The sequence below is a fragment of the Felis catus genome, chromosome A3, assembly GCF_018350175.1.
Source record: "Felis catus isolate Fca126 chromosome A3, F.catus_Fca126_mat1.0, whole genome shotgun sequence".
Taxonomy (NCBI): Eukaryota; Metazoa; Chordata; class Mammalia; order Carnivora; family Felidae; genus Felis; species Felis catus.
Genome location: NC_058370.1, coordinates 34,675,614 through 34,695,240, shown reverse-complemented (window position 1 = coordinate 34,695,240; position 19,627 = coordinate 34,675,614). Strand labels below are relative to the sequence as shown.

Below are 19,627 nucleotides of genomic sequence, written 5' to 3'. Positions count from 1 at the left end.
AAATAACCGTCAACCTAAAATACCCAGTGAAAGTATCATTTCAGAATGGAGGAAAATATGGACATTTTCAGATGAAAATGAAAACAAAGCCAAAAACCTCAAAGAGTTTGCCGCCTGTAGACTGTATAAAGGAACTTCTAAAGGTGTAGAAGGTAATGGTCCCAAATGGCCAGTCTGAGACATAAGACAGAATGCTGAACAAAAAAGTCTTGTGAATATGTAGATAAATCTAAATGAACACTGACTGTGTAACAAAGAATAAGAATGTCTCATTTGTTCAGAAATGTATAGAATTGTTAATACATTTCAAAAATAAATCAAAAGAAGACAGAGTTAAAACTGTTCTATTGCTCTAGTATTGTGCAGGAGAGTCAACATAGCCAAGTTTTACATCAAGAAAATAATAAATAACTACATTTTTAAAAAGACAATTATTCACATTGATACAAATGACAAAGAAGTTCCTTCCACAGATAAAAACAAAAAACAAACCATTGGGTGGGTCTACCAAGACTTGACAATGAGCAAAACATAGTCCACTGGCAGCCAGTTTACACTCTGTGGTCTGGCTTCCATGAGAGGGTCCAATGGGTGATGGCAGGGAGAATCCACATTTCCCCATCAAGTTGCAGAGGATCGGGGGACACACAAATTAATCGTGTAAGGAAGAAGCTTTTACTTTAAATCCCCTAGTCTCTTTCTTCCTGAACACTGGGAAGACAAGACTACAATCACTACATTGAGAGTTCTGTCTCAGGGCCCAGTGGTCGGTCTGAGAAGACTCACTTCACCCAGAAGGATGAGTCACTCACCCTGTTGGTTCTAAAGATGTCAGGGGAAATGAGGAAAATCAGTCTCTATTCCCCTGATGGAGGAAAAAAAAAGGACCAGTAAGCTACATGATGAAATGTTCTTTCTCTATAAATTAAAATGCCCTAAAGCTTCCTGGAATTCTCTCTTATTGATGAGCTCAATTAAAACAGAAAACCTGTGTTCTAAGAAGCATCAAAGACAAATTAAGTGTCAGAGAAAAAGTAAATTCCACATTTATCGACTGTTTTATGAGGTTATGGAGATGGTTCATTAAAAAGTCCCCTCAAAAGACAATTCTTCTTATAACGAGAGCCGGTAGCTGCAAAGTGATCAATATACGTTGGAATATTTGCAGCAGATTCAGGGCAACTCCTGATTAACAATGCTTCAACATATTAAAATAAATCTTTCTGAAGTGTTCAAGAAAAAGGCAAGAGGTCCTTTTTATAATGAATCAGTTTAGACTTGAATGTGACCACAGAAGGTATGGTTTCTCTCTACCGGCAGTTGGGGTGTGAGTTGCTCCTATCACCTTTTGTACACATATACCTTTTTCCTATTGGCTTTGGCAACCTCAGGTATGGAAATCCCAAGGAAACCAATTATGTCACCAAGAGTTCAAAGACTGGCTGGGGTTTACTGCATCCCTCTTAAGAACTCTGAAGCTATAGATTTCATAAAAAGACACACCTTGAACAAAGCTGAAAATAGCATACACTTAGGGACTGAATGAAATGTTTCACTGCTAGGAAACAGGCAACTGAACATTTCTCCAGAATGTAGAACTCTACTGAAAAGGAGCTGAGTATTCTCTTTCAAGGACGTCTACTGTTGTTTGCAACTTAAGAAATTTCAGAGGGACATTTGTACAGGAATACACAGTGTAATTTTACATCAAATTGAGGGCCAAGCTATTTATCTATTGTATCAGTTGCCTCTAGAATTCACCTACTTCCATTTTCCCCAATGCCCTCAAAAATGAATACAAAAGAAATAGACTCATTGATCTCTTTTTTAGTGGGAAAAAAAAAATGGACACTATATGAAAAAGGCCTGGTACATGTCACAAAGTTGGATGTTCCAAAATAAACTTTCAAACTGTGGCTGGCCAAATTTGGTTCCCTACCAAATATGTGCCAGTAGGGTGGAAGTTCTTGGTCCGAGTATGGAAATGAAAGGTTTTTTTTTGCTTAAAATTTTTTTTTACCATTTATTTATGTTTGAGAGAGAGCGACAGAGTACGAGCTGGGGAGGGGCAGAGAGAGAGAGGGAGAGACACAGAATCCAAAGCAGGCTCCAGACTCTGAGCTGTCAGCACAGAGCCTGATGCAAGGCTTGAACTCATGAACGATGAGATCATGACCTGAGCTGAAGTTGGCTGATTAATTGACTGAGCCACCTGGGCATCCCTGGAAATGAAATGGTTTTAATTGAGGCACATTGTCCTCTGACTGTTCTACTGGAAGGTGGGAATAATTTTAGGAACTTGAGTTGATACTTACAGATCATAAGCACGCGGTTGAGTAAAAGGTTAGAAGGTTGCACTTTGGGTTAATCTTCATATATAACTTGCTCTAAATCCAGTCAGAACTCCCTGCCATTGAAGAACGGTTGTCTTTCAGCAATTGGCTTTTAAATTTCCTTTGTTAAAAAAATAATTGTTCAATTTTGAAGGAGTTGTTTGGTTATCACAGGCTTGAAAAATTATGCAGCTTGTGATTGTGGTTCAGAATAGCTCAAAACAGTAATACCAGGAGAATATAGGAATGTAAATAGCTTCCTCCCTGTTTAGGAGGAGGTTAGGAACACTAAACACATTATTACATTAGTTAGAATAACTGGATGAAGAGGGACTAAATGATTATATTTGACGATATGGTGAAAGAAACTGACAAACAGGAAGAAATATGATGCCGTGTGGTGTATATTTTTGTTGTAAGCAAAAGATTAGCCATTATTGGTTTCTAGATTAAAAAACTACTTATTCCACTTTAAAATACTTGAAGAAGGAATCTGTTACCCTCAGTAACCCTTGGTGAACTTTGTCATGCTTTCTTCTTCATAGGAAGGTTGCAATTATCTTTAATATTACCTACTATAGAGTCAACTCAATTTCTTTGTCCAACATTCAGTGATGGAACAGCTCATAAATTTCTAGACGTCGTAAAATCATTCTACCTTCTCATCTTTCTAACCGAATGGAACTGACTCAGTTAACCTCTTTTATAAACACTGCTGGTCAGTTTCATTCCCTTGAGTTACTGCACTTTCCATATTGTTTCTGCTTTTGTTACTTTCCTTCATATCTATGTCAAACTTCAAAGCTTCATACTGGATGTGAAGAGGGATTATTTCAAAGCTGGTGCTATCCTATTTCTGGTCCACATCCAGCAATTACAGGAGCGTGAAAGAATGCTATGTTGGCCTGGACTTTCACTTGCCTACATTTGCTGTCCTGTGCTTTGTTCTTTCTCCACACGACCTGTACTTGATCTTATTCACGTCACTATTTACTATTGCTCCTTCCTACCACGGACATTTCCTTTGATCAGCCATTGTGTCCTACAATATTAACAGTCATGATTTCTTATTTTATTATTAAAGTCATGGTTCCGAAGCACAAAATTTATCAGCTCTGAAGAACATCACTTAATAAATGCTTTAGTTCGACATGAAAACAAAAATCTCCAAGGGCAACCTTCAAATCCAGACGCAAGGTGGTCATAAGGGCAACATGGATGAGAAGCAAAGAGATATCACTTGTTCCTATTTACAGTAAAAAATGAAGGCAACAGAAATAACAAGTGCTGGTGAGGTTTTGGAGAAAAAGGAATCCCCATGCACTGTTGGTGGGAATGCAAGTTGGTGCAGTCACTGTGGAAAATAGTATGGAGGCATCAGTACATCCACTACTGGGTATTTACCCAGAGAAAACAAAAACACTAGTTTGAAAAGATACATGCATGCTTCCCTATGTTTACTGCAGCATTATTTGCAATATGGAAATATTATAAGATATGGAAGCAATCCAAGTGTCTACCCATAGATGAATGGATTAAAAAAAGAGGTATATTTATATAATGGAATATTACTTGGCCATAAAAAAAAAGAATGAGATCTTGCCATTTGCAACAACGTGGATGGAGCTAGAGAGAATCATGCTAAGTGAAATCAGTCAGACTAAGACAAATACAATATGATTTCACTCATATGTAGAATTTAAGAAACAAAACAAATGAACAAACAAAAAAGAGACAAAAACAAACATTAAATACAGCAAATAAATTGGTAGCTATTAGATGGTAGGTGGTTAGAGGGATGGATGAAATAAGTGAAGGGGATTAAGAAGTACATTTATCATGATGAGCACTAAATAATGTATAAATTGTTAAATCATTATATTGTACACCTGAAACTAATATAACACTGCATGTTAATTATACTTCAATAAAAAATGAAAAAAAAATACAATAAATAAACATAACACCTCCCAAAGCCCCTTCTTCATATATCATCACATTGGGAGTTAGGGCTTCAACATGTGAATTTTGGGAGGACACAGTTCAGTTCATAGCACTGTTCGATTCTGATTATTAGCTATATTTGGACAGACTAAACTGATCATGTGCAGACAGGCTCAGAATTTTGCAAAGAAAACAAAACAAAAGTGAAGGCGAAACAACTACTAAAAATTCATAGAAACACTTCAGATCTCTTGCTAAAAGTCCAAAAAAGAAATGGGAAATTGCTATAAATATGGCAGTGGCACACACAATTAACTACCTAACTGATATTTCTATATCTTTGATAAGAAAACATCAGTTTTGTTCCGGTGTCTGTTGACTATGAAACTGAAGAGGAGCTGAACTCTCTCCACCCTTTTGAGCAAGCTTTAATACTCTAAGGCAATCGTGAAGATTACACTCTACTACCCATGACTGGTTTAGTAATGGGTATATGGTACAATCCTAGCCAATGAGGAGAAAGCTATTGGGAAGATATAGGAAGCTTTTCCTTAATCTTATAAATAAAGGGCTATAAGATGAAGACATTACCTTTTTTTGCCTTTGAATGACTTATGTAATGTGATGCATGGAGCTATGGCAGTCATTTTAGGACTGTGGGTTTAAAGCTTAGGCATGAAAGGCAACAAACTGAGATGGCATGGTGCATTCTTTTTTTTTTTTTTCTTTCTTTTTTCTTTTTTTGTAATATATGTAATTTATTGTCAAATTGGTTTCCATACAACACCCAGTGCTCATCCCAAAAGATGCCCTCTTCAATACCCATCACCCACTCTCCCCTCCCTCCCACCCCCCATCAACCCTCAGTTTGTTCTCAGTTTTTAAGAGTCTCTTATGCTTTGGCTCTCTCCCACTCTAACCTCTTTTTTTTTTCCTTTCCCTCCCCCATAGGTTTCTGTTAAAGTGCATTCTTGATGAGGTTGCTGAAGTATTCAATTAACCATTCCTCAGACTACAATACATCTGAACTTCCAGGAATATGACTTACTAAGGTTACTATTGTGTAAGCCAGTTTTAATTGGGTTTTCTGTAAAACTGCTGCAGAATTCACCCTGACAAGTTATCCAACAGTTATTCTTGTAACATTTACCTATGTCCAGTGCATAAGTTTAAAAGCGCTTTAATACCTACCAAAGTTGATTTTAATCCTGATGACCTAGAGCAGTAACTGAAAAGCCTCGTAGGGGTTTTTATACTGAGAGTTACAGAATTGAAACACATTTGTGATTGCATGGTATCTATGAGACAAGTATGAGACATTTTTGGACCAAAGACAAAAACAAAGTGAAATAAAACTCTATGTCTCACAAGAGAGATTTTCTTTTAGAAATATAAAAACTGGCTAATAAGAGATCAATCATAACCAACGTATATTATGGCAGTGTACAAAGTAATGACATGTTTGCTTTCAGACAGCATGGATTGAAAATGTATATATCTGAATATATCACCTGGGACTGATTATTAGGGTGTTAATGTGCCGCTTAAATTCCAGTTGGACCTGAATCGTTTGCTCTAAACATTATAAAAGATCCATCAGTGGATCAATGGAAGGTATAGCCATTTCTGAAATCATCTTAAAATTTATTATTAATGTATAATCAACCTAAGATGGTGGCTAAGAATATTTAAACTGTACATTTACATGAAAAACAGAAAAATTGGCAGCATATTTAAGTAATTATTAATTCTCAGATTTTCATTACTGCTTCATCTATATTGCCAAGCCTAAAAACTTTAGGAGTTAAAAATATTAAATAAATCTCCTGTCTAATAAATACAAAAGGAGAAGGGCAGAAATAACCACAAGAATATATTTAGAACTAGCTAAAAAAAATCTATAAAAAGTAAATTGATGAATGGACTATACAAAGAAATGAAAATAACACTTCTGAGCTTTGCAGGTTTAAAGAGTACTTGTATGAAATAGCTGTACCTTTTAGAGTAGATATTTTAAATGCACATAGGAGAATAATAACACTGAAAAGCATATTTTTCACAAATACTCAGTGATGAATGAAAATATATGTAATGATCCAAAACCAAGATGCTCTTTGCCAAACTAAAAGTATTTGATTTACTGATAATCAAAGTTAATATTCATAAAACAATTGATTTTGACCAAACAATAAGCATAAGGTAATTTGAAAGAGGAGACATAATAAACTATTATTACTGGGGGAAAAAAAGATTTGTTTTTTTTCTGGTTTATGAGAACATTTTGTTGGATTAAAAACCAGGGTGATTTTGGTACAGGACACCCTCTGCTGGACAGAGCCTGACATTACAATATTTTATCAGTATGCAAGAGGCTTGGCTAATTTCTCTAATTTTCTCTGTTCTGGCAGGGAGAGAGGGCAAGTGCCTCAAAAAACACCTGAACCATATCTCAGACCAATTGAAACCAAAATTTCAAGAGCTGGGTTCCAAGCAATTGCAACGTTTAAAGCTCACTGGGTGATAATAGACCTGTGTGGAATATTGCTATAGAAAGATCTTTACCATGGTTGAGAAAGATACATGAGTTTTACATGTAAAAACTGATCTGAGACTGTGTGCAGGGTACATGACCTACAGAGGTTTTATTGTAATTAAATGGAGGAAAAGTGAAGTTACTGTGTTTTATTATTCGGTTCAGTTTACCTTGGGCTTTTCATCCAGGATCTGCTGACGGATCTCCTTGTGTTTCTCTACAAGTTTTTCTTGCCGTTTACTTTGTGCCTCTTCTAACTATAAGAAAGTTACAAAGAAAGTCATGTTCATCTAACATTAATAAGTGAATGTTTTTCAGAAAAAAGTGGAAAGCTTTTCAGATCGATGTCATACATTTAATTATCTCATATCTTGATCAAGAACTGCCCTTACAAGTATAGGAGACTGTTGGTAAGTGTCAGACCTGGGTGATGGGTACACAGGGTGGGGGTGAGGTGATCAATAGATTATGCTATTCTTATATTTTTGCTAAAGTTTGAAAAGTTCCATGATACCAATTTTCAAACACTAATATGAAGAAGTGCCTTTGGAGATTGCCGTCTTCCCTAACATTGATGACAGCTACAGGTTCTTTTGGGGGATCCCCTATTGATCCTGTGTTTCTGGGCTCCTCACTTTGAAAATGATTCTTGACATTTATTTTTAGATAAGCCTTTTTATACATAGGTTTGCAACTAAACTTGCAGAAACCTTGATTATGGAATGCCTGCTCTGTGAAACAGCTCTACTGGGTGGTGGTGATAAATAGATACAAGGCCTGGCATTTTCCTCCAGAGGCTCACATTGTGCTTGCTGAACAATCATACGCGGTGTGCAAAGCAGAGAGAGATTAAGCGACATACCCTCTTGATGTACTGTACCACCTCCTGGATGTATGACCGGATCATCTCTGTCTTTTCCCTAAGAGCAAATGACAACTAGATCATTATATGAACTCATCCAGCATCAACAAAGAGGTGAGCTTCAGACTTCCAGATGAAAGTTTACAGAACTTTCAACATTCTTACTGCTGTGGCAAGAAAGGTACAATCTGCTAGCTCTGGACAAAAGTCAGGTTCTGCCCAAGGGCAAACTCTGTGTTCACTAAATGCTGGGAAGTTTGCCTGACAGCAGGGGAACTGAGGATTTGCTTTTTTCCTAAGGGACGCTCCTTACTCAATCTTTAACTAAAAGGCCCTGGGTGCACCTCAGTCCATTATTGAAAGCCCTATGAGTTCCCTGTTGAAAAATTTACAAAAGGGATCTTTTGAAAGGTTAATTAGAGGAGAAACATCACAAATGGGTCTTTGTATGTTTGAGAAGCTGTTATTCTAACAGAATAAAAGAATCCCCAGGTAAAAGTTGGAGGAGAAGGGGTTCTTTCTCCTTACTCTTCCATTTGACTTTTGTCTTTGGATTTAGCTTCTGTGATCTTCTCCTGCCTTTTTTTATCCATTTTCTTCTTTAATTCCTTCTTCTCCCTGAAGTCAAAATGGAAGTAAAAGAAAAAAAAAAGACAAATCAAATGGCAAATTGTGTGTAACACATTTATAGGCACAAGCCCATTGTAAAGAGAATGCAGGCTTACTTCTCACAGATTTCTTTGAGCTTCTTCAGCTGATTGTTCTGACATTCTTCGGCAACATCCGTCAATTTCTGAATAAGCTGGGGGAAGAAAATGTGTTTACTGTTTTACACAATCATAAACAAAGACTCTCTCCCCTTGAGCCCCCAGACAACGGTATATCTAGTTAGGAAATCTGTGATTGATGTTTAACAATAGTTAAAATTACCAAGCATCTCACAGGCAATGGGGAAGTCACTGAAAACCATCACATTATCTAAGTTTTAATATGAAAGTCTTCTTTGGATCCCTTTTGAATTAAACAGGATGCCTTAGACTATTGTGCTGGTTACTGCAGCTTGGCTCAGTGCAAAGACAACTAACAGTGGAGGGGTGGAGGGCTCAGGTTCCAGTCCTCATTCTGTGATATCAAAAATACCATTTGGGTCAATGGTGCTACATTTTCTGAATCTACATTTTCTTGTAATAAATGGGATTATTAATGCCTTTGTCTCTTGGAGGTACAGTGAAGCTGAAAATAACACGAGTATGATACAAATGCAAGTTATAATCAACTGTGTATTTTAATTCTTGGTTTCCACCTAATTTATTGTTTTTTTTTTATTTTTTCTTAATATTGATTTATTTTTGAGAGAGACCAAGTGTGAGCAGGGGAGGGGGAGAGAGAGAGAGAGAGAGAGAGAGAGAGAGAGAGAGAGAGAGAGAATCTGAAGCAGGTGCCAGGCTCCGAGCTGTCAGCACAGAGCCTGGTGTGGGGCTTGAACCCACAAATGGTTAGATCATGACCTGAGCCGAACCTGGACGCTTAACTGACTGAGTCACCCAGGCGCCCCCAGTCTGATTCATTGTTTAATTGCTTCAAGGACCATGAGTTGCCCATCTTAGAAATTGATGGCTGTGTCCTTGTGTGGGTAACTTCCAAAGAATGTCGGAAATTCTCTTCTATGGTATAGTGCCATCGAATATTAACACATGCCATGAAAGCAATTAATTTATTGTCTTGCATTTATTATCAAACCAAGCTTCAAGAGGGCAGTGACTGTGTTTGTGTTTGCATATCCTTGGCCCTCTGCACAATTCCTAACATTTAGTAGGTGCTCAGTAAATACTTCTCAGTTATATAAAGGTACATAAGTCCCATCTCTTTCTCTTTTCCACATGGAGAACCTATGGAAACTTTTGCGATTACTCAGACAGCGGTAGTAATTGGACTCAACCCTTCTTACTGGAGCACCACGTAGACAGTGTGGGCTTCCTATGAAAGACCCCACTGCTGTTCACCCGTGATGGAGACTCTCAAATACAACTGGGTAAGTTGACCAATTTAACATAAGTGGTTACTGCCACAGTGATAAGGCAACATAATCAGAGTATGGCAAACTTTCATCGATAATTTATGTATGTCTGGCACAGTTTGAAGAGTTTTAAATGTATTCGATTCCTATTTAATTCTAAGAACTGCACTGTGAGGCTATGCTTTTATCTTTGTTTTACATGTGAAGATCCTGACACCTGTGTATCACGTTCTGGGCTCATAGACACAGAGGTGATAAGTGACAGAGCTGGGGACAAACCCAACAAATCAGGCTCGATGGCTTCCCCACTTCCCCACCTCTTTTCGTTATGATTTTAGGAATTGTTTTTGAAAAAAAAAATCCTTCTTAAGTAAGAGAATAAAACGTTAAAGGAGAAATTATCTTAGAGAATTACAATAAAGAAAGCACATTAACTTAACATTAATGTGAAATTTGATGCATTTGTCTGTGAAGTGGACTAAATCTGAACAACTATTAACTGGGACTTGGGCCAGCAGAAAACCTATTTGATCACTCAAAAGAGATTGCCTGATCATGACCATCACAATTAAAGAAATCTTGAAGGGGTGCCTAGGTCCGTTAAGCGTCTGACTTCAGTTCAGGTCATGATCTGGAAGTTTGTGAGTTCGAGCCTTGCATGGGGCTCTGTGCTGACAGCTCAGAGCCTGGAGCCTGCTTTGGATTCTCTGTCTCCTACTATCTCTGCTCCTCCCCCACTCATGCTCTCTTTCTCAAAAATAAACATTAAAAAAAAAAGAAATCGTGACATATTACAGCTTTGTAGTACTATTTTTGAAACTCTCTAAATGTAAAATTCTGGTGTGCAAAGACTCTGGAAATTTCCTTGAGGATTCCTGCAATCCCGATTCTAGCTGAGGGTGTGCACTCAGCACCTTTCCTTCCCCAGAGCATCTTTCTTCTTTCTCATTCACCCTGAGGAGTTATAGAGGGTTATGCAAGGATCCCCAACCTTGGTTGCAATATCAGAATCACTCCTGGATAACTTCCTAAAAATGCAGATTCCAGGGCTCGTGCCTATGCATATGGACTCCAAATGTCTCAGGGCAGGGCCTGGAAATCAGTATTTTCAAAACCTCCTCTGGTGATTTGGAAACTTTGCCAGATTTGGGAAGATGTCTGTGGCCTGTCCTCATTCTGCTCAACATGGCAAAACCTCTTAGCAACGCTTTTAAATTCAATGGCCCTCATACTTCTGTTTCCACTTTGTCATCTGGTATATCATTCACCTGACTTCAGAATGTTATTTTCTTGGTTATGCCAGTATCTGCTCACATTTCCTGCTTTCCTTCCACCTCTTGCCCTCATCCTTAGCCACCTCACCATCCAGTCACTGAAGTCCCTGACCCTGAGATCCCACAGCCCATCTCCCCATCCAATTCTTTAAAAAATTTTTTTTAACGTTTATTTACTTTTGAGAGAAAGAGACAGAGCACAAGTTGGGGAGGGGCAGAGAGAGAGGGAGACAGAGAATCCGAAACAGGCTCCAGGCTCTGAGCTGTCAGCACAGAGTCTGATGCAGGGCTTGAACTCACAAACTGCGAGATCACGATCGGAGCCAAAGTCGAACTCTTAACCTACTGAGCCACCCAGGTGCCCCTCTCCCCACCCAATTCTGACTTTTCTTTTGATTTGGTATCATACCTGATGCAATTGCCAGCCTGCAGTCTCTCAAACTTCCACAGAAATTCCCTGGCTGCTGCATCCGCTGGCCTCCTCCTTGTCCCTCCCTCAGACCATCTGCACTTGCTCTTTACTCTTCTCTTGAAAGAGTTCCCACCTCCTTGGCTCCCAGAACACGCACCTTTATCTAACTCTTCATTTTAGCCACAGTCCAACAAATATTTATCAAGTACCCTAAATACATGTCACTATTCTACAAACTCTGGGCCAATGACCTGGCTTTCTAGATCTTGCTACTCAACATATAGATGACCAGCATGGACCAGCAGCATTGCCTGGGAACACAACAGAAATTCAAAGCCCTTGCCCAGATCAACTAAACCAAAGGTGGCATTTTAAACAAGATTCTCAGGAGATTTGTGTTCACCGTTACAGTTTGAGAGGCATTGTCTAAATTACTGAGAATGATGGAGACAATTTAGAAGAAGCCCTCTGTTATGGACTGAAAGTTTTTGTCCCCCCCCCCCCCCCACCAAATTTATATATTGAAATCCTAACTCCCAATGTGACCGACTGTATTAGGGGGTGGGGCTTTGGGAGGTGGTTAGGTCATGAAGTTTGAGAGCTCATGATAGGATTAGTGCTCTTATAAAAGAGATCCCACAGAGCTCTGTCACCCCTTCAGTCATGTGAGGACACAGTGAGAAGATGGCCATCTATGAACCAAGAAGTGGGCTTTCACCAGACACCAGGTCTATAGCCTTAATCTTGGGCTTCCAGCCTTCAGAACTGTGAGAAAATACTCCTGAAACCAATACTGCACTGTATGTTAACTAACTAAAATTTAAAACAGAGAGAGAGAGAGAGAGAGAGAGAGAGAGAGAGAGAGAGAGCTGTAAGAAATAAATGTTTTTGGGGGTGCCTGGGTAGCTCAGTTGGTTAATTGTCCAATTCTTGATTTCTACTCAGGTCATGACCTCACAGTTTGTGGGTTTAAGCCCTGTGTCGGGCCCTGCACTGACGGCACAAAGCCTGCTTGGGATTCTCTCCCTCCCTGTCTCTCTGTCTCTCCCTCAAAAATAAATAAACATTAAGAAAAAAGAGAAATAAACATTCATTGTTTGAGCCATTTAATCTGTGGTAATTTGTTATAGCAGCTGAAAGAGACTAAGACATTCCCTTATATTCCCTCCTCTCTGTCTCAGATGATCTTTGGAACTTCATCTACATTCTCTTCATTACCCCAAACTCAGCTTCCTCACTTCTGATGCAAGGATAACATTTCTTTCCTGGCATGGCTGTGAAAGCTGAGAGGAAAAACACACATGTGAGTCCTACAGACTACTTGGTAGCTTCCTGACTTGGTTTCCTCACCTTTCCTTCCAAGAGGAAGGTTCTTGCCCTGGTTTCCCAGACCTGATCTACCATTTCATTTTCTCCTCTCAAACTTCCTTCTGTGCTGGACACATTCCCTTTGCATAAAAATACATCTTTGTTTTCCTCAGCCTCCCAGAACCCTGAAATTTTGTTCCATCTTGGACCTTCCTTTCATTTCTAACCCTAAGATGGAAGACCAATTACCGCACCCAAAGCTTCGATGTCCAAGCTCCGTATTTCAACTCCACCGTCTCATTTCCACTTCAACCACTGGAATTCACCTGATTTTGCTTTGAGATTACAAAAACTTTTTTGTTATTTATATTTACTGGCCATTTCTCAGGACATAGCTTTTATTATTCCAGAAATTTGAAAACTTTTTTAGTTCATAGTGACCTTAGGATCTTTGTAATTTTTTTCATGGCATCCTTAAGCTAAAAGAAATAAAAGGAGGGGCACCTGCGTGGCTCAGTCGGTTGAGCGTCCAACTTCGGCTCAGGTCATGATCTCGCAGCTCGTGAGTCAAGCCCTGCGTCAGGCTGTGTGCTGACAGTTCAGAGACTGGAGCCTGCTTCAGATTCTGTATCTCTCTCTCTCTCTCTCTCTGCCCCTAACCCACTCGCATTCTGTCTCTGTCTCTCTCAAAAATAAATAAACATTAAAAAAAATAAAAAAAAATAAAAGGACAGTTCATTTGTGAAATAATTAGGTCCAATCTTAATAGTAGTACTTTTCACAGCGTCCAACAGATGTTGCTGTTTCCTTAAAAAATGTAAAATATACCACCAGTCCCCGATGAGTTCAACATGGTACCTCAGTGCCTTTACCCACAGCTAGGGATGATGACTCTATCCTATCCTTCTGACAGTGTGCCAGCTGCCAACCACTCTCACACAAAACTCTCTTTCCTTAATTTATAGTATCTTCAGTAATTACCACAGTCGCTTTTTTGACTCTTCAGTTCATTTCAGCATTATCAACTGCCTTTGCCCCACTCTACCTGAAGATGGCTCACCAGCATCTCAACATTTTATAAGCAAGTTTAGGTTTTGTCTCTCATAGAAGATAGCTCATCGTATTTTCCCATTAATTATTATCATTCAGTTCAAAAGTAGACACTATGTTTGATTTCCTTCTTAGGTACTTTCCACATCTAGTGAGTCATGGAGATTTGTGAATTGTTCCTGTTACGATGTATCTCATGGCTTTGTGTTCAGAGCATTCTGGTATAGATTTTCACTAACTCTGGTCTGGATTCAGTGAGAATTCCCTTCCTGCCCTCAGTCTCTCCTCAGTCTTTCCACTACATCCCAAATATTCTTCCTTTTCGTATGTACCAAAGCCTTAACTGGCCCTCTTTCCTCAACTGCTCCAGCTCCAAATTTCCTGACTAGCATTCACCATATACAGATAAACTAGGCAGTATTTTGTTCTCAGAACTGTCCAGGCACACACATGCTTCTATACTTTGTCTCATGTTATTCTTCTACCTTGATGATATTTTCATTTGAATGGGAGACAGCACGATGTAGAACATTCCCATGATTGTAGAAAGTTCCATTATACTGGGCTACTCTGCTTCTGATAAGGGAGTGGGTACCAGCCAAGTTGTCTGCCTCTCTTTGCCTCTTCCCTTTGTAAACCAGCCTTCATTGATACACCCCTTTGACGGCCCAGATAACTCTAGGTTTTGACCCCTTACTGGCTTTCTATAAAATATCACTTACAAAAATAAATAAATGAATAAATAAATAAGTAAATAAATAAATAAATCACTTACAGATATTTACTTTTGTGTGTACATACTTTATTATCGCTCCCCAAAAGAATGCCACCACTGCAATCTCCTTTTCTTAATATTTTTTCTGGAACCCCAGACACTATACAAAATAGGTACTCAGAAAATGTGAATGAAATCTTTTTTAAAAAAATTTGTTTATTTATTTATTTTGAGAGAGAGAGAGAGAGAGAGAGAGAGCGCACACGATGCCAGCAGGAGAGGGGCAGAGAGATAGGGAGAAAGCAAGAATCCCAAGCAGGCTCTGTGCTGTCAGCGGAGTCAGGTGCACAATTGACTGAGCCACATAGGCACCCCAAGAATGAATTCTTTTAAGTTTTAAAACCACACTGACACTGACATTGATGATAACAATGAAGCATCATGTCTAACACCATGGACTGTCTTATTAGAAATACTATCAAATATATATATATATATATATATATATATATATATATATATATATTTAACAAGCGAGGTTTTCTTTGGGAACAAATGCCTTATAGTGAAATGTTTTTTAAAACATGGCTTTTGCATGCAACTAATGAAAACAGTGTTTCCACAGAATCATAAAGAGTATGTAGTTATAAAACGACAACATCTCTGTGTTTAATATGGCAAATATGTAAATGTCTTTCCATCCTGCTCAGTTCCCCTTGGTCTTTCCCACTCTTCCATACTACAGACCCCTCCCTGTAGCATTCTGCCCTTTCCAGCTATTTTCAAAAGACCATCACTCTCACTGTAATTCTGCCTTTTCGGCATTTACTGTTTTCGTTTAATCTTCCTCTACTTAAGGTCCAGGAGGCAGAATGATTAATATTATGTCTTTGTTAATAATATGCCACTATTGTCAGACTCCCACAAAACTGGCAATGGGATTATATATATATAATATATACATATATTATATATATATATATATATATATATATATATATACACATCTCAATAATTTATCTCTTTCCTACACTAAAAAGAGAGTTGGGGTTTACCTATGGTTTTATCTACCTAACACTACTTCTCCAAGAAGAACTTCTGTTTTCTGAGAACTGGTTCTATGCCAGATCAGGTTTCCATGGGAGCTACTGTATTTTTTTTTTTACCCCATCCCTTGGCCAAAGTAACTGGTCTAGGGGAGGCATTGATCCAAGCTGGACCAGTCATACCCTGACTTTAGCCACAGATGATTGGTCTAAGGTTGCAAGTTTGGTTGACCACATGACCCTAACAAGGCTTTTCCTCCAGATTTTTCCAACCTGCTATTAGAGAAAGAATAACTTAGAAGGGTTGGTGCCTATATTTTCTAAGAAGGGGAAGCCTACGTGCTGCTGGAAAAGAATAGTGCTAATACACATTGAAAAGCAGGAGAGAGAGAGAAAGAGAGCGAGAGAAAAGGAGGGAGGGAGAAGGACACACAGAACTGAGAGAAAAGGAGAGAAATGCAGGTAGACAGGCAGACAGAAATAGAAAGTTTTGCCCGTCGTTTCTGGCATCTAGTTCTCCATGCCTTCCCTTTCCTGGTGTGGATGGACAAACTTTTCTCATGTGATCTACTTTGTATCTTTCTTGTATATAAGTTAGTTCAATATTGATTTCTGTTACTTGCAACCAAGAGAATCCTGACAAAAAAATAGAAATAGGAACCTCCAAATAAGATAAAGGAACCTCTCTGAGTATTGGGTCCAGGATTTCTATTGCATAAGATGTGAAAATAGGACCCAGAAGAGGGTTTTTTCACACAATAATTGAAGTGTTTTTTTTAACTAACCTAAGGTATGCTCATTTTTGGTGTATTTATTAGCAGATAGACTCTACTCACAGAACTGTTCAATCATGTATTAATCACAAAACTCACTGAAGATAGGAAAGAAGAAAAGATTAGTTTAGAATTCTTAGGGAAAAGAACCTAGAGAGTACATGGTTAAACTGAAATGCAGTAAACAACATTTAATTTTAACTTTTTATATGATTCTTTTTCCTGGCCCAAAGGAATAGACACGTTTCAGTCATTGGGCTTATTTGTTTACCACTCATGACAACTCTTCTAGTTAAATGTTCCAAACCTTTTAAGGAGCGAAAAAGGAAAGCCCTGGAGGAATATAATTTCATGCTTGTTTTCAGCTCCGTGCTGAAATTCACTAGGGTTAGCCATTTGAGGGTGAGAGAATGGTTTCCATGGAACAGAATAGTTCCTTGACTCTAACTCAAAAGGGATAAAAAAACAAACGTGGACAAAAATTGTCATGTTTGGAGTCTCTTCTCAAGAAGGACAATTTGGAAAATGAACAAAAAGTCAAGTATAGAATGTTCACATTTCAGGCACAACCCATCCTCCTTCCCCTTCCAGGAATATCCAGAGAAGGTACCACCCTCTTTTCCACTCTCAAAGCATCCACTCTGAATTTTCACTATAATTTGTTTTTTTTTTGTTTGTTTTTTTGTTTTTTACTTCTACAAAGAATTTATTCACTAAGTAATGATCTATGTACTAAATGCATTATTGACACTTTAAATTTTTTTAATGTTTATTTATTTTTGAGAGAGTCACAGAGAGAGACAGAGCGTGAGTGTGGGGAGGGAGACACAGAACCTAAAGCAGGCTCCAGGCTCTGAGCTGTCAGCATAGAGCCTGACGTGGGGCCCAAACCTGCAAACTGGGAGATCATCACCTGACCCGAAGTTGGATGCTTAACCAACTGAGCCACCCAGGCACCCCCGTTACTGACAATTTAAATGCAAGGTGAATGTTCACACTGGTATGTATCCTAGCCATTCGAACTGAGAAATATTCATTCATTCAACCAACATTTACTGAGCCCCTATGGTGTACTGGACACTGCACCAGTATTGAGGGTCTAATTGTGAGCTAACAGATAGGTCTGATCCATGTGGAACTGATACTCTCCACTAGCTTTCATTTCTTTTCAGAATGAGTGTAAAATCTTGGACTAAAAGGGCAACGATCGTTCTCTGAGATATTCTTTCATACCTATGAAATTATTCGTTTTTAAATTTGCATAGCCACATAGAATTTACAGTAGCTTATTTGGGTCTAAACGTCTAAAGGATCTTTGGAAAATTTTCCTTGTTGGGCTAAATAAATAAATAAATAAATGGGAAAACCTGACCAAGATTCCTAGTTCAATGTCAGTAAGTTGGTCCAATGAATTCATAACATTTAAAATTATTTTTCATTTTTAAACTATGCTGAGGTAAATATCAACTTTGCAGCTTTCTGAAAATATAAATCGATCATTGTAACATACTCCCTTGAATGATATTTTGGTATTTCATGAGGTTATCAACTGGAAATATTTTCAAACTTTTTAAAATATCAAGAACTTTGATAAAGGGAGCTCTATTTAAGGTATGCTAATGATGCTTCGGTTTGCCAGTGAGTAAAGTTTGCATTTCATCAAGTTAGTTGAGATTATTATATCTGATTCAATCAGTGGAGAAAACAACCAAACCACCACAGTTCTAGGGTAAGGCTTCATAATTTTGAAAGATGTCAAAATCATTTAATGTAGAATAAATAAAATAAATAAATATTGGTTACTACTTACATGTGGGTAAGTAGCAAAAATGCTCAGATTGGCGGTTTTCAAATAATTAGCAAAGGAGATCTGAGTAAAAGATATGTGATTTGTCCTGTGGTGTGTTACTAAAATAGGGCAATAAATCATGGGTTGAATATTTCAACAGTCCCTTTGGAATATAGACTCAGAAGAGCTGCCTGTGAAGATAAATACCACAGCATGTCACCTACTTTTTTTCTTAATGCAAAATATATCATATCAGCATCCTGACTTGTCAGGGGGGGTAGGCAATGAGTCTTATAATTCCAGGGGGCACAAACTAAATTATCAGACTTGTGGGTTCTGTTTTGGGATTTTCCTTTGAGCAGATTCCCTTCTGTTCCCTAAACTTCTTTAAGTTGACATAAGTCAAAACTATTATTTTCTTTGCCTTTGGGAATGGTTCTGTTTACAGACTTTTTTTTTCTTTTTAATTTTTTTTAACGTTTTATTTATTTTTGAGACAGAGAGAGACAGAGCATGAACGGGGGAGGGGCAGAGAGAGAGGGAGACACAGAATCGGAAGCAAGCTCCAGGCTGTGAACCATCAGCCCAGAGCCCGACACGGGGCTCGAACTCCCGGACTGCGAGATCGTGACCTGAGCTGAAGTCGGCCGCTTAACTGACTGAGCCACCCAGGCGCCCCCCCATACTTTTTTTTTCTTAATGTTACCTAACGAGTTGCCAATTAACACATAGAAGTACATTAAGATATATTGTGTACACACACAAAAGAAAAACTAAAGTTTATTTATTGCTTCAAATTAAAATCCTCATTATTATTTTTATAGTCCCAAGAGTTGGATCATCTCTGATTTTATAATTAAAGGAAACTAGCATTATTGTCAAAGGGAGAGTTTACAGGCATTCTTGTACAAAATTTTTGTTTTAGAAATGAGGATACACTCAAAGAGGTGAAATGGTTTAGCTAACATTATGCAACTAAAAATGGAAGTCATGTCTTCTCACTTTAAATCTTGTGCAAATAGTCCTTTGGTAAAGAATGATGACTATCTTCTAGGCACTGTGTTAAGTGTCTTTGGATTATTTTATTGCACCTCATATCCAAATTATGACAGCTGTGTGTACATTATTGTTCTACTTCTCCGCCACTTACTGTGTTCACGTTCTTTGTCATGTGACTTGCAGCTCCCCTAAATAAAAGATAGAATCTATTTCCCTAACCCTTAAATCTGGGCAAATCTTACAACTTGCTTTGACCAAAGATGGAGAAAGAAGTTTATGAGACCTCTCAAAACACCTTGCCAATTTCCTCTTGCTCTTATTCTTTTCATTCCACATAAACAAGCCCAGGGTAGCCTGATGAGTGATGAAACATGTGGATCAGTCATCTGTCTTGACCCAGCCAACAGTCCGCCAACCTTCAGAAGCAGAGCCCCTAGGTGAGGGGCAGCTGAACCAGAGACACATGAATGAGCCCAGCCAACACTAGAGGAACCATCCAGTTGAGTCAAGCTCAAATTGCTACACACAGAATCATGAGCTAAACAAATTGTCATTTTAAGGCAATAAGTTTT

General features: G+C 38.3%; 1 protein-coding gene and 1 long non-coding RNA gene across 9 annotated transcripts in view; one reads left to right on the top strand and one right to left on the bottom strand.

Annotated features, from left to right (window-relative positions):
• Positions 1 to 19,627, bottom strand: part of PLCB1 (phospholipase C beta 1) — a 695,993-nt gene that overhangs the window by 79,464 nt on the left and 596,902 nt on the right. For all 3 annotated transcript variants that reach the window (XM_023251450.2, XM_023251452.2, XM_023251451.2), the window contains exons 28-31: positions 8,398 to 8,474; positions 8,201 to 8,290; positions 7,673 to 7,730; positions 6,981 to 7,067 (exon numbers count right to left, since the gene is read on the bottom strand). In XM_023251450.2, coding sequence (XP_023107218.1) covers positions 6,981 to 7,067; positions 7,673 to 7,730; positions 8,201 to 8,290; positions 8,398 to 8,474 — 312 coding nt within the window. The remainder of the gene's footprint in view (positions 1 to 6,980; positions 7,068 to 7,672; positions 7,731 to 8,200; positions 8,291 to 8,397; positions 8,475 to 19,627) is intronic.
• The window catches only part of LOC109498079, a 51,549-nt gene that overhangs the window by 28,329 nt on the left and 3,593 nt on the right, over positions 1 to 19,627 (top strand). For 3 of the 6 annotated variants that reach the window (XR_006595361.1, XR_006595358.1, XR_002741038.2), the window contains 4 exons: positions 5,229 to 5,340; positions 7,129 to 7,220; positions 7,605 to 7,786; positions 9,559 to 9,704. This is a non-coding gene — a long non-coding RNA (uncharacterized LOC109498079). Of the gene's footprint in view, positions 1 to 5,228; positions 5,341 to 7,128; positions 7,221 to 7,496; positions 7,787 to 9,558; positions 9,705 to 19,627 lie in introns of all 6 variants that reach the window. The other 3 variants (XR_006595357.1, XR_006595359.1, XR_006595360.1) reach the window with 3 other exon arrangements.